Below are 12,248 nucleotides of genomic sequence, written 5' to 3'. Positions count from 1 at the left end.
TCCTCTTACCCAACTATATTTAGAAGCTGCCTTATGGAATATTAGTCTTCTAATTAAAAATATTTGAAGATGCATTCTGCATGTATACCACTTCAGGTAGCTGTTTGGTAGAACCAACAATTGCTCCCTAACCTTGCTTGAAACTCCCAAACGAAGGAGGATTCTAAACACAATTAGGAATTACTGGCATGCTCCAAGGAATCTGTTTTTATTTTTCTCCATTTGCCCAGCATATTTATATTATCAGGTCCACAACATGGAAAAAGTTATAAGAGAACAGATTTTTATTTCTTCTTTGTAGGGAATCTTTAACAAATGTTATAGTGAAACATTTCCATGAAAATTAGTGATTAGCACATTTTGAGCATGCTCAGGTACAGGGCTGCTATAAGACACTTAGCAATTGAAAGTGATCTAAGCCAGTCTTGGTGGCACATGCCTCTAAATTCCAGTACTTGGGAGGCTGAGACAGAGGATTGTAGGTTCAAGACCAGCCTTAGCAACTTAGTAAGACCCTGTTTTCTAGTAAGTAAAATATGGCTAAGGGATATATCTCAAAGATAAAATGACTCTGGGTTCAATTTCCAGTACCACAAAATCTAAAAGACAAAAAGTATTCCAAAATATTTTATTTTTAAGTTTGCAGTTCTTACAGTAAAGATTTCTTTTTAGGGCAGAAAAGTGACAAAGACCCATTAATTTGTTAACACTTTCATTTCCCACACCATCTAGAATCAGGGAAAATAAAACATCAAAATGTGCTTCTCAAGAGTTAAGCTCTCATTAGGATGCTGAAACAGGAGAATTGCAGGTTCAAGACAAGACTCAGCAACTTAGCGAGACTTTCAGCAACCTAGCAAGACCATGAGTCAAAACAAAAAATAAACAAAGGACTTGAGGTATATTTCAGAGCCTCTGGGTTCAATCTCCAGTAAAACAAACACAGACACACCCACACCCAGGCACAAGTTAAGATTAGTATGATGTGTGTAAATGCATTCATACTACCCATATCTCTTATTAGATCTAAAGCAAACACACAATTGGAACTTATCTCACATGATATGTTAGTAAGAGCCCTACAGAACCACTGATTGCTCTCCAGTGTCCACCCACATCTGGGTGGGAAAACAACCAGACTTTCAACAAGTGTTAGATTACTGCAAATCTCCAATTACTTCTGCCAAAGCATTCTAGGCCCTAGATCAAGGACACCTACTAGTTATAACCCAGACAAATGGGTTTTCACTTGAAGGTCTACTAACTGCATCTTACAGCAAGTGTCATCCAAAGAAGACACTGTTCGAACCTTGACTCCAAGTGATCTTATCAAGTCTCACTGATCTATTAAGGCCCAAAAGGAATTTTGGCTGCTCTTGTTTTAGAGCCACAGCTCCATCTTTTATATTCTCTCTCCCTCTCCTAACATGGTGGCCTCAGGAAAAAAAAGAAAAAAAAGAGGAAGACTATCTCCCAAACAGACTTTCTGGCTGAGGATGAGGAGACTAGTAAATGAAGCACCTATATCCCCAAACCAGGTAGCTGGGCTGATGAAACAGATGGCCTGGAAGGAAATGTTTCAACCACTTGGCATTTTAATCATGATAATGTATATAGGGCTCCTCCAATTGATTATTCCATCCTCCCCACTGCTCATGAGCTTCTCAAGAACCCAGTATCAACCCAAGCCGTCTTCTCAAATCACCATCCTACACTGCTTTCCTAGGAAACTGGCCCTATGATGTAACAATCCATTAAGGAATTCTTTAAAAGAGTAAATATCAGTGCAGTGCATTTATCACAGTGAACCCAGCAATCCAGAGAAGTTGAAAGGTTTGGTTATGTCAAGTTTTAGGACCTGGATTCCCTGTTCAGTGCCTTGAGTCTCAGTAAAGAATCTCTAGGTAACAGAAGAATTTGAGTTGATGTTGCTGATAAAGCACAAGACAAAGAGATGATCATTCTTTTGGATGAGATAAATATCAGGATTTTGACAAAACACAGATTGGAGGGCCCATCCTTCCACAGACAGCTTTGATGACTACCCACCTAGATCCACAGCTCCCACTGAGAAAACATCTTTTCCAATATTTAATAGCTTCATTTTCTTTCTTAGACATGGGAACCAGTGACATACTTCTCACCTGAGTTCCTGACCAGGAGTACAGGTTACAAAAAAACAACTTCACAGCTGATAAAATCTCTACCCCAACTTGGCTTGCTAATAACCACACTCAACTCGTGTCCAAGAATTATCCAATGACTCTCCAGAAATGCTATAATTTTACATGGTTAAACACTAGTAAAACTTTATCTATCTGCTTATTTTCAGAAGAAGGGCTAGCTTAAGATTTCACTTATTTCTCTTACACCTGGATTATTATTTGCTTCCCACAAATAAGACCTACCTGGCCCTTCATGTGACATAGTTCAGTCTTGGTTCCTCTGAACTGAATCTAGAGGTTACAAAAACTTCCAAAGTAAAACCTATTGTAACAAGTTTCTGTTCTGTTAGAAGTTGACTTGACCAGAAAATAATGTAATTTTTCAAATCTGTCATACAATTTAGAGACCAAGTATGCTTACTAAACCTCTCACATTCATAGAGAAAGACGATCACTTCAGGGCTATCACTAACATCAATAGCACTTGATACCAAGCAAGAACCTTGACAGTTGACAGTTGCTGCAAGGTTCTTTCTCTACCTGAGTTTGTCCTTGAGTATAATTCTGTCGTAAATTGAGGGGGATCATTATTAAAAGCAAGGAGAACTGAGCCTGCCTCAGCATTCCCCACCCCATTATCACTAATACATTATTTCCAATGAGAGTTCAAAGATACAATGAATATATTCCAAATTGAAATAAGAGAAATGGCCAAACTTGGTGGCTCACACCTCTAATACCAGTACTTGGGAAGCTGAGACAAGAGGATTGAGGGTTCAAGACCAGCCTAAGAAACTTAGGGAGACCCTGCTTCAAAATAATTTTTTTTTCTCAAAAGAGTTAGGAGTGTAGCTCTGAGGCAGAAAGTCAACGAGGGAAGGGGGTTGAAAAAAAAAAGAAATATGAAAACTATAAGGTATTTATGTATTGTTCTTTTCTCTCTCTCTCTCTTTTTTTTTTTTTGGAGTCAGAATGTCCCACCATACTGTGTTCAATCGCCAGTAACATATATCCACATATACAAAAACAAGAAATAAATGAGAAATGATGCTAGGTGTTCATAAATTCTTGGTCTGCTCTCGTTCCTGCCCCTCCCCCTGGATTTAGGAAATAGAGACACAGAATTATATGAGAAGTCTTCAGGGGGAATAAGAGGAGTGGAAATTACTACCAGGAGGAAATCAGCCTGACTCTATCGATCACTGTACTCCATAATGTGAAAGTTGATTTAAGCTATCAATATGGACAGCAAGTCCAGGCTGAAAGAGATGGTTTGGACAGTCAAAAGTCTCAGTTACAATAAAAACCTCAACACTTACCTCAAATTCTGTAGTCTGCACTCTGGGTGTTTCAAGGCTTCACATAATGGCTTTACTCCACTGTCTCCCAAGTCGCTTCCTTTCAGGTCGAGTTGCATCAAATTCTGGTTGTGAGTCAAATAACTAGAGATACCCCGACAACCATCAGGAAAAGAGACAAATCTCAACCTTCAGAAGAAAAATATGCAGGAGGAATTACAAAATCATGTCTATCCCTAGTTATAGTACCCTTCTCTTTTCATAGCTAACTCCTGGATGTTATATGAATATTCATCTTACTCTCATGGCTCATCTGACTCTGGGTTTCTATTTCAGATTATGACCTAATATTTTGCATTAGGACACATAAAATCTGAATTTCATAATATTACTTAGCAAATAACTGGGTAATAACTTCAATTTCCATTTATCTTATGACACCTCCAACTTTTCTTTTTCCTTAAAGAAAAAGGTAATAACATAAAAGGCAGCTTCCGAACACATAGCACTGAGTGTTGTGTGTTGCATGGCTGTATTTGTTTACTACTGGTTTCCCTTTACAAGGAAGAGTAAAAGGTGAAAAGGAGAAAAAGTTGGAATAATTCCACTAAATTTTCTCAGGTTGGACTTACTGTAGTTTTTGCAGTTTACAGTCTGGGTGCCTTAGTTCCTGATAAAAAATCTTCAGTGCTAATTCATCAAGGTTGCTATGGAACATGTCCAGTTTTCTCAAGTGTTCATTTGTATGAAACACAGAACAGAGATTTTTCCAGCAATTAGTAATGTGATCATCATCTCTTTTCCTATAATTGGTAAAAGAAAAGACCAGTGAATCCATTTCAGCCCAGGCAACTCTCAGAAGATTTTATCAGGGTCAAAATAAATGTGCTCTGGAAACTGGAAGAGCATTCAGTGTAGCTTTGCCATGAGGAAGTCTTTCCTGGATTTATTTGCCCTCTCTCGAGCAGCTTTATCTGCCCAATAGATTCCCCATCTCGGATCCACTCCCTCAACACATGCAAAAAAAAAAAAATAAAAAAATAAAGGCTTTTCATTGGAAAGATACTCAGGAGGAGTGAAAGAAGTCTTCAAATAACTGGAGAGCCAACATCAAGAAGAAAATAATATGTGATCACAGAAAGTAAGGTTAGGATTAGCGAGCCAACACTAAGTATAAAGTAGTATTAAGAACTACAGACTATGAGCCCCAGGCCTACCACTTCACTAGCTATGTGAAACAAGTCATAAATTCTGTGAGATCCAAGATCTCTTTATCTGTATGTCCTCTTCCTTCATAGTACTGTGAAGATTTAATAGTCAAGTTCAGTGGGGACACAAAAGCACTTTGCAAACATTAAGATGTAATATGATTTAATTATTAGGTATATTACCAAGAGGCTCACTGTAAACAAAGAGGGCAATGAGGAATTAAAGGTATCCTACTGACTATAATAAGCATATGCTTTAGAATAAGCACAGCTAAACTTTGCTATTCACTAAACTGGCAAATTTAGTAACCACTGTGAGCTTCAATTTCTTCCCTTTGGTAAATGAGGATGATAGTAACAATTTCTCGGGATTATTTTGAAACTTCAGCAAGGCAATCCATATAATATGCTTAGCAAGTCTCTTGAGTCTTAAATGCTCCTAAAAATTGATAGCTAGCATTTATAGTAAAACATTTAAAAGTGTAATCTATTGCCTCAGGTATAATAGCTACTAAATAAATATTGGTTTCCATGTCTTAAAATGGAATGAGTGATACTACAGAGTAATGGTTTCTCTACCAAGGTCTTAAATTATAAAACCAAGATCACAAATGATTCAAGTATTTGAGTGCTTCCTATCTATAAATACTATAGGCAAAATGGTGAACGAGACAGAAGTTTACAGTGTATCTAGTAGAACAGACTGAGGTCACCAACAATACCTTTTAAAACACTGAGCTCTCACTTAAAATTCTAGCAACAATACCAACTCTAGCATTAGATAACTGTACAACACAGGTGAGAAAAGCTGAGCATGAGGCATAACAATCTAGTGGCCAGACTTCCTATCATGTAATATTAGGTATAAAAGCCATTGTAATGCCTGGGTTCCAGTATGTCTTCTTTAAATATAATTACGAAGTCAGAGTTTAGGAAACAGAAGGAAATTACTCAAAATTCCCTAAGGAAGGTACAGGTTAGAGATAACAGTCTGTAATTTCTACTCCCACAGTTCAGAGAGAAATAAAATATATGTGCTTATTATAGAGGAATGCTTTTCCAACTGTATATGATAGCAATGGACATTGGGAAAAGTTACAATCAGATGTGTGATCTCATCCAAGTTATATGCCTTTGCAGTACCTCAGTTTGAAAAAGACTGCATCTGCCCCATAGGATTATGGGAACACTAAATGAGCCAAAGGACTTAGGTTGTCAATCAGCAGATGTTAGCTGTTATTTGATGTATGGGTGAATCAAGAATAGTACTTATTTTCTAGGAAAACCTCTCTGAATCTCATCTTCAGAATCTTAAAAATGAATTGAGATATCTATGTTTGAGATATACATAGATATGTGTATACATAAGATTGTTGTTATCGGCCTTAAATTGGACATGTTAAGGATCTGGTTCTTATGAGACTGTAGACTACATAGAAAGCCCTCAATTTTAGTTAAACCCAGAACTAAATTCCATAGTTCAGTTCTTCACCCAGATTGAGATGGGTAGTAAGAAAAGCCAACTGAAGGAAAGGAATGGGGTAAAATAACATACATAAAATGCTGACAGTGAATTGTTTTCAAAGACATTAATTTGGCTCTTGCCAACTTTTACTTAACCTCTGACAGTCTCCAGACAGGCATTAAAGGGCTGAGACCTTTCATAAACTATAAAATGATGAAGGCACACCTTCATCTAGGCAATGGAAAGGTGAGCTAGGTCTGTATACTACAAGAAGACATAGGACTTTTGTGCACCAGCTTCAGCACTGATTCTTCTGGAGGGTATTGTGTGTTTTTTTTAATTAAATAGATTTACTATAATGGGTGCAAGTTTGCGCTATACCATATCCTTCTCAAGAACTGACGCATTCATTCCAAGTTGTTGGGAATGATGATAGCTAAAAGTTGTCAGCCCAGTTCTCCTAGAATTGCCTCTAAACCAGGAAAGCCATCTGAGGCAAGTTTTTGCCTATTCCTCACAAGTATCCATAACTGACCAGTTATAGGTTTACATGTTTGACCTCCTTGCCACAAAGTAGGACAACTCTCCAGGTTTATTCCAGCCCTGAGACCTCTGTTAAGTAACTCTTCCCTCTGACAAAATATATTTCCTTCACTTCCTCCAGAGGGCACTCCCCGAGAAAAGACCAAGCACACTTACCGATTTTCAGCAGGGAACCATAACCTCTTTTCAAACACCATAATTAAAGACAGCTGGATGGTTCGTAAACACTGGCAGTGCTTAAGGCAGAATGAAGACACGAGCAAATGCATTTTCTCACAAATATTAATAACAACCTTTTGGAAATAGCTCATGGCCTGGGTTACAAATGCTTCATCTTGAGTCTCATACAGATAGAGAAAGAGATCCAGAAGTCCTTGATGTGATGAAAAAAGGTCACTCTTCCCTAATATTTCCATCCACTGAAACAACTCTCCTTTTATCTCTGGAAACATTTTACAGTTAAAAGTTTCCTCCAGTTGTTTTATTCGATTTTCATTCAAGAGGCCAAACAAAAAACATTTCATCTGTGTCAAATGAGGATCTTGATGACTTTTGCTTTCAAGTAATAGATTCAAGTCTTCAAAAGGCTGGGAGCCGTGATCTCTGGCTTCCCAATCACTTTTCAATAGATAGAACATAGCTGCAAAAAATTCCTGAAAATGTAGGTGGGTGAACACATAGCAGCTTTCATAGTCTGCATCTTTTTGAAGAATATTCTTGTCCAGAAAAATTGACAGATCAGATCTGGTTAACGCATGTTTTCTGAGATTGTCCTTGTAAAGCACATATGTCATAGCCCATACTCCTTCGGCAGCCAAGTGGCACAGGCTCCTTAACTGGGCTTCATTGGGCAGACTAGGAAAACATCCATTTACTGGTACAAATACATCAGCAATATAGCGTAGAAACAGAGATGTGGTCGTTTGGCAGGTCTCTGTGATATCATTGCCCCTCTCCATTTGCTGTTTCAGGCAAGTACAGACAACTCTGCACATGAGGGGGACTTGGCACATGTTAAAAAGCCTCTCATTGTTTCTTACTGAACCAAATGCTTTCTTGGCCCATGTCTTATCTTCAAAAAACTTGTAAAAATACTCCTTTCTCGCATCCACAGACATTCCTTCTAGCTCTACATAATGCCCACTCTTCAACAGAGGCTTCAGTCTCTTAGAGGCTGTGACTCTTGCTGTCACCAATAAGGACGACTCAGGGAGCATCACTTTCCTCAGCAAACTACTCATGAGGAAGGAGACGGGGTGCACCTGACTCCAGTCTTCACAGAGGGCAAACTCGGGCTCCTCAAAGGCAAAGTTCAGTTCATCAAAACTGTCAATAATGAAAAGGAGACTACTCGGCTGGGACAGGACATTTTCAATAGGGATTTCAGTGCTGGGCCAGTCCTCTGATATCAACTCAGCAAAGCTTCTCTCTTTCAGCTGGTTAATTTCTCTTCCATTGAGATAGAAAACATAGGTAAACCTCTGAAAGACATTGCCCTCTGCCCAGTCTAACATTGCGTTTCTCATCAATGTTGTTTTCCCAACTCCAGCTGCTCCCTGAAGCACGACCGTTTGCGGCGACTCACCAGTTCTGACATCCACATCAAACAAATGTTCCAACAGTTTTTGATCTTTCTGAATGATCCCATAATGCAAATCTGCAGGCTGTCCAAGCAAAGGGCCTTTGTCAGATGTGATGCAGAATTTTTCCTTTATTTGAACTTTGTATTCTGCCCCATCACCTAAAATAGTTAGAATATAGCAGGGGAAACAATAAAAATAGACACACATATGAACAAAAACTGCAATGTTAGGAATACTGGACTTGGAACTAGAAACAAAAAACAATATAGGCCAAAATCAAATCTAGCTTAGATTTTAAATGGATGTAACAAGAATTTTTCTACAGGTTTTAGATCTGTATTAGAGGCTATTTAAAAAACAAAATTATGCTAGGAAAAAAAGTTAGATTTTTCTCTAGGAATATTTCTTATTTGTACTTTTTCCTCAGTAGGGAGAAAGCATGATCTAGGTGGATAACAAGAGCATCATTCAGATTAAGATCACAATAATACACTTCTTACAAGAGAAATGAACACAAATAAAATCTGAATATTTTGAAGAAAGAAAAAATTTCCCAAGTGTCAAAGCAGAAGGAAAGTTTACTTAAGTCCAGTTTCTCACTAAAGCTCCATTTATATGACACTTTTTGGGGGAAGCCTTTTCTGAACCTAAATGATAGCATAGCTCTCCCTTTCATACACTCTGAAAACTCAGTGTATCTTTTATTCACCTCACATATCACAAGCTTTAATTTACTTTTTAAAGAAATGATATACTTGAGTAAATACTATGGCATTAGTTCATTATCACATGCCCAGAGTCTAACATCTCCTTGCAAACAGATTCAAATATGGTTTGTTCAAGTAAAAAAAAGCATACATCATAATTGAGCACTGTGCAACCATTGAATAAAATACTAATATATCAAATTATGAAAAATTAAATATTCAAAAGCCAATTATATAAATAAAAAGAAAAAATATGTGTGCTCCAGCCCTGTATATAACTAAAAAACCTATAGGATATGCACAAAAATGTTAATGTTGATTGTTTCTTTTGTGTGTATGTGTGGTACTGAGGTGGAACCCAGGCTTCTTCTACCTCCAGGCTATACTCCCAGACCTACTTTATATTTGGAAACAGGGTCTCAACTAAATTGCTGAGAGCCTCACTAAAGTAGCTGAGGCTGGTTTCGAACCTGTATGAGCCTCCTGTCTCAGCCTTCCAAGCGCTAGGGTTACAAGTGTGCACCACCACACCCAGCTCTAATACTGGTTGTTTCTAAGCATCAAAGTTCAGATAGGCAGTGGAAAGAGTGAGAAACTAATAGTATTTGAATCCTCTAAAATATATTTGTTTTACTTATATAAAGTTGAAAAACAAAGATATAAATAAGCAAACACATAGTTGCCAACACATTTTGAAAAATAAAAATAGTGATAAGCCAAGAAGGTAAGAGGGAAAAACTATTTACCAAAATCTAAACTCTTATCATAAAATTACAGTAATTCAGACATATAGGAAGAGGGATACATAGAGAGATAACTGTTAAATCATCACTATTCAACTTTTTATTTTGTGCTTATAGTATTTTCTGAAGTTTTTATTATAAGCTTACTTTTATCACAAATCATCAAATAATAATGTGGAATAAATAAATATATTTATTTAGGTATTTGTTTGCAAATATCTGCATATGAGGGAAATAGCCAAAAATTTGAAATAAAGTGAGTCAGCCACCACACCAGCTTGAGTCAGAAGTTAAGGTCAGAGTGAGAAATTATATTCGAGATAATATAGTAAGCAATTTGCACTTATCAGTGCTTGCAATGAAGTCGATTCTCAAGTATTTCTTGAATGAAATAACGTGGCACTTTAGATAACCATATATCTGGGTTAAGAATAAAGGTTTCTCACCTGGTACAATTTTTTTCTACCATAATTGCATTAATATAAATGAACACAACTATGTATAATTCAAAACAAAGTAAGGGAAAGGGAAATGGTGTTGAACCAGGACTGAGAAGACCTAGCTCTAGAAATTATATTTTACATAGACTATTTGGCCGACACAACTGGAATTCAATTACAGCACCCTTTCTAAAGGCAGAGACTAGATGTGATAGGCCAATATGGGCCCTAACAACTCAAGGACTCGTTAAATCCATAAACACAAATGTGACTATGACCTGTTCATCACTGACTGGGCATCTCCAAATACTGTTGTTTGTGGCTTCAATTATATATGGCCCTGATTATGACTTTGGCCAGACAGCCAGTTTTGTTGACTCTTTTTGAATGATACAGGGAACAAGTAGAGATGAACAATGTCCCCTGGGAGCTAACCTACCTCATCCCTGCCTATAAAACTTCAAAAACCCAAATGCTGATTAAAAAAAAAGACTTATCTACTCACCCAGAATTTCCTTCTGAGCTGATGTCTCTCCAGTCTCAGCATCCTCTGCTCTCATGGGCTGGGTTGACCCTGCAACAGATTCCAACAAGATCATGACATTTGCCAAAACAAAACAAAAACAAGAGAGCTTTGGTGATGGCTGCAATGGGAGCCAGCATTATTAGTGTTCCCTTTCTGTGGCTGTCTGGTTTTAAGAAAATTAGGGCCAACAAAATTTCAAAGCCCATCAGCTTAGTGGAGGAAGAAGTGATTTACTAGAAACAAAATTGAAGTAGAAGACCTCTTGCCATTTCCTCACCCTATAATTTTAGGGCAAGTGGTGTATTGTCTCAGTTTCCTATATTGATGTCAGAACAAGATGGTGATGTTCAAAGAAGATAATGTATACATTATACTGGAAAACCTTGTAAATGAGTAAGGAGTTAGTTTAAGGAATTTAAATGTCTATATTATTTTCCACCCAGGAATGTCTAAAAATTCTGGTTTGACTTTGTTCCTTAGTATTTTTTAGCTCATTAATTATACATCAGCAAATATGTTAAAAACCCTATTTGAGATTTCTCAAAATTTAACCTAACTTATGATTGTATTTGTCGTTTAGGCAAGGGCACATTAGATTGGCTAATTCCTATCACTCAATTTCTTTAAACATTTTAACAAGTACAAAGTGGAAGAATTACTCCCAGTGAAGGAAACATGTTGAGTAACAGTACTCAAAACTCTTCTGTTCCTTCAGTGTTGCCCAAATGATCCAACAAGCTCCCCACATTCCAGACCACTGTAGAGCCCATGTCTCTCAGAATGGGTCAATTCCCAAGGCCTTCTTATATAATCAGTCTGAGAGGCTCCAGGAAACACTTCCTTCTCCTTCTCCCCAGATCTGTCCTTGGTGTCACTCACAATTAATCTCTGCCTTTGCTCTCTTACACAGATCCTTCAGATCCATCTTGCCAAAGATTTTGAGAGTCACGTTCCAGGCCTCTCCCGGATAGTATCTGTTCATCAAGTTGGCCAGTTCTTCCCGCTTGGCCTTCTTCACTGCAGTCCAGGGTATCAGGCAGTGCCCAGGTTCCATGCTCTCCTTTAGGAGTAACTTGAATTTTTTCAATTCATCTTTGGTTAGCTCTTCCAAATACAGTAGCAGCCCAAAGTCAGAAAAGAAAGAAAACGATGATGATGAATCTGTCATCTTGTCCACAGATCAGGATTCAGGCTCTAGCGGGGTAAAAAGAATTTTTAGAAAATGGAATAAACGGCAACTATGGAAAGGCATGATTTGAGAATTAAATATCTATAGAAATATAGACTAATTCAGCAAACATTTGTTAAAAGCCACCATTATGCTTAGTACTGACCTGATGAACCTAGGGGCATTCTACCTATGAGCTATGCCCCAGCCTTATTTTATAAAACATATTCTCACTAAAATGCTGAAGGCCTTGTTGAGCTGCTAAGGTTGGCTGTAAACCTGCAATCCTCCTGTCTTAGCCTCCCAAGTACTGGGATTAGAGATATATTTGCCAATCATAAAACATTCTTTTAAAATGGACCACTGTACTGTATTATTTCTGCCACCCTCCAGGATTTATTC

At 37.6% G+C, this 12,248-nt stretch overlaps 1 protein-coding gene across 1 annotated transcript in view; it reads right to left on the bottom strand.

The window, feature by feature from the left end:
• The window catches only part of NLRP14 (NLR family pyrin domain containing 14), a gene marked incomplete at both ends in the record, with an annotated part of 28,164 nt that extends 16,318 nt beyond the window's left edge, over positions 1-11,846 (bottom strand). Inside the window, 5 exons of the mRNA XM_080689994.1 lie at positions 3,485-3,652; positions 4,096-4,266; positions 6,836-8,420; positions 10,658-10,726; positions 11,558-11,846. Of these exons, the coding sequence (XP_080546120.1) occupies positions 3,485-3,652; positions 4,096-4,266; positions 6,836-8,420; positions 10,658-10,726; positions 11,558-11,846 (2,282 nt within the window). The remainder of the gene's footprint in view (positions 1-3,484; positions 3,653-4,095; positions 4,267-6,835; positions 8,421-10,657; positions 10,727-11,557) is intronic.
• Positions 11,847-12,248: the final 402 nt, after the last annotated feature.

This window comes from Muscardinus avellanarius (assembly GCF_963383645.1).
Source record: "Muscardinus avellanarius genome assembly, chromosome: 1".
NCBI classification, from domain to species: Eukaryota; Metazoa; Chordata; class Mammalia; order Rodentia; family Gliridae; genus Muscardinus; species Muscardinus avellanarius.
This window is presented reverse-complemented; position numbering and strand designations above follow the sequence as displayed.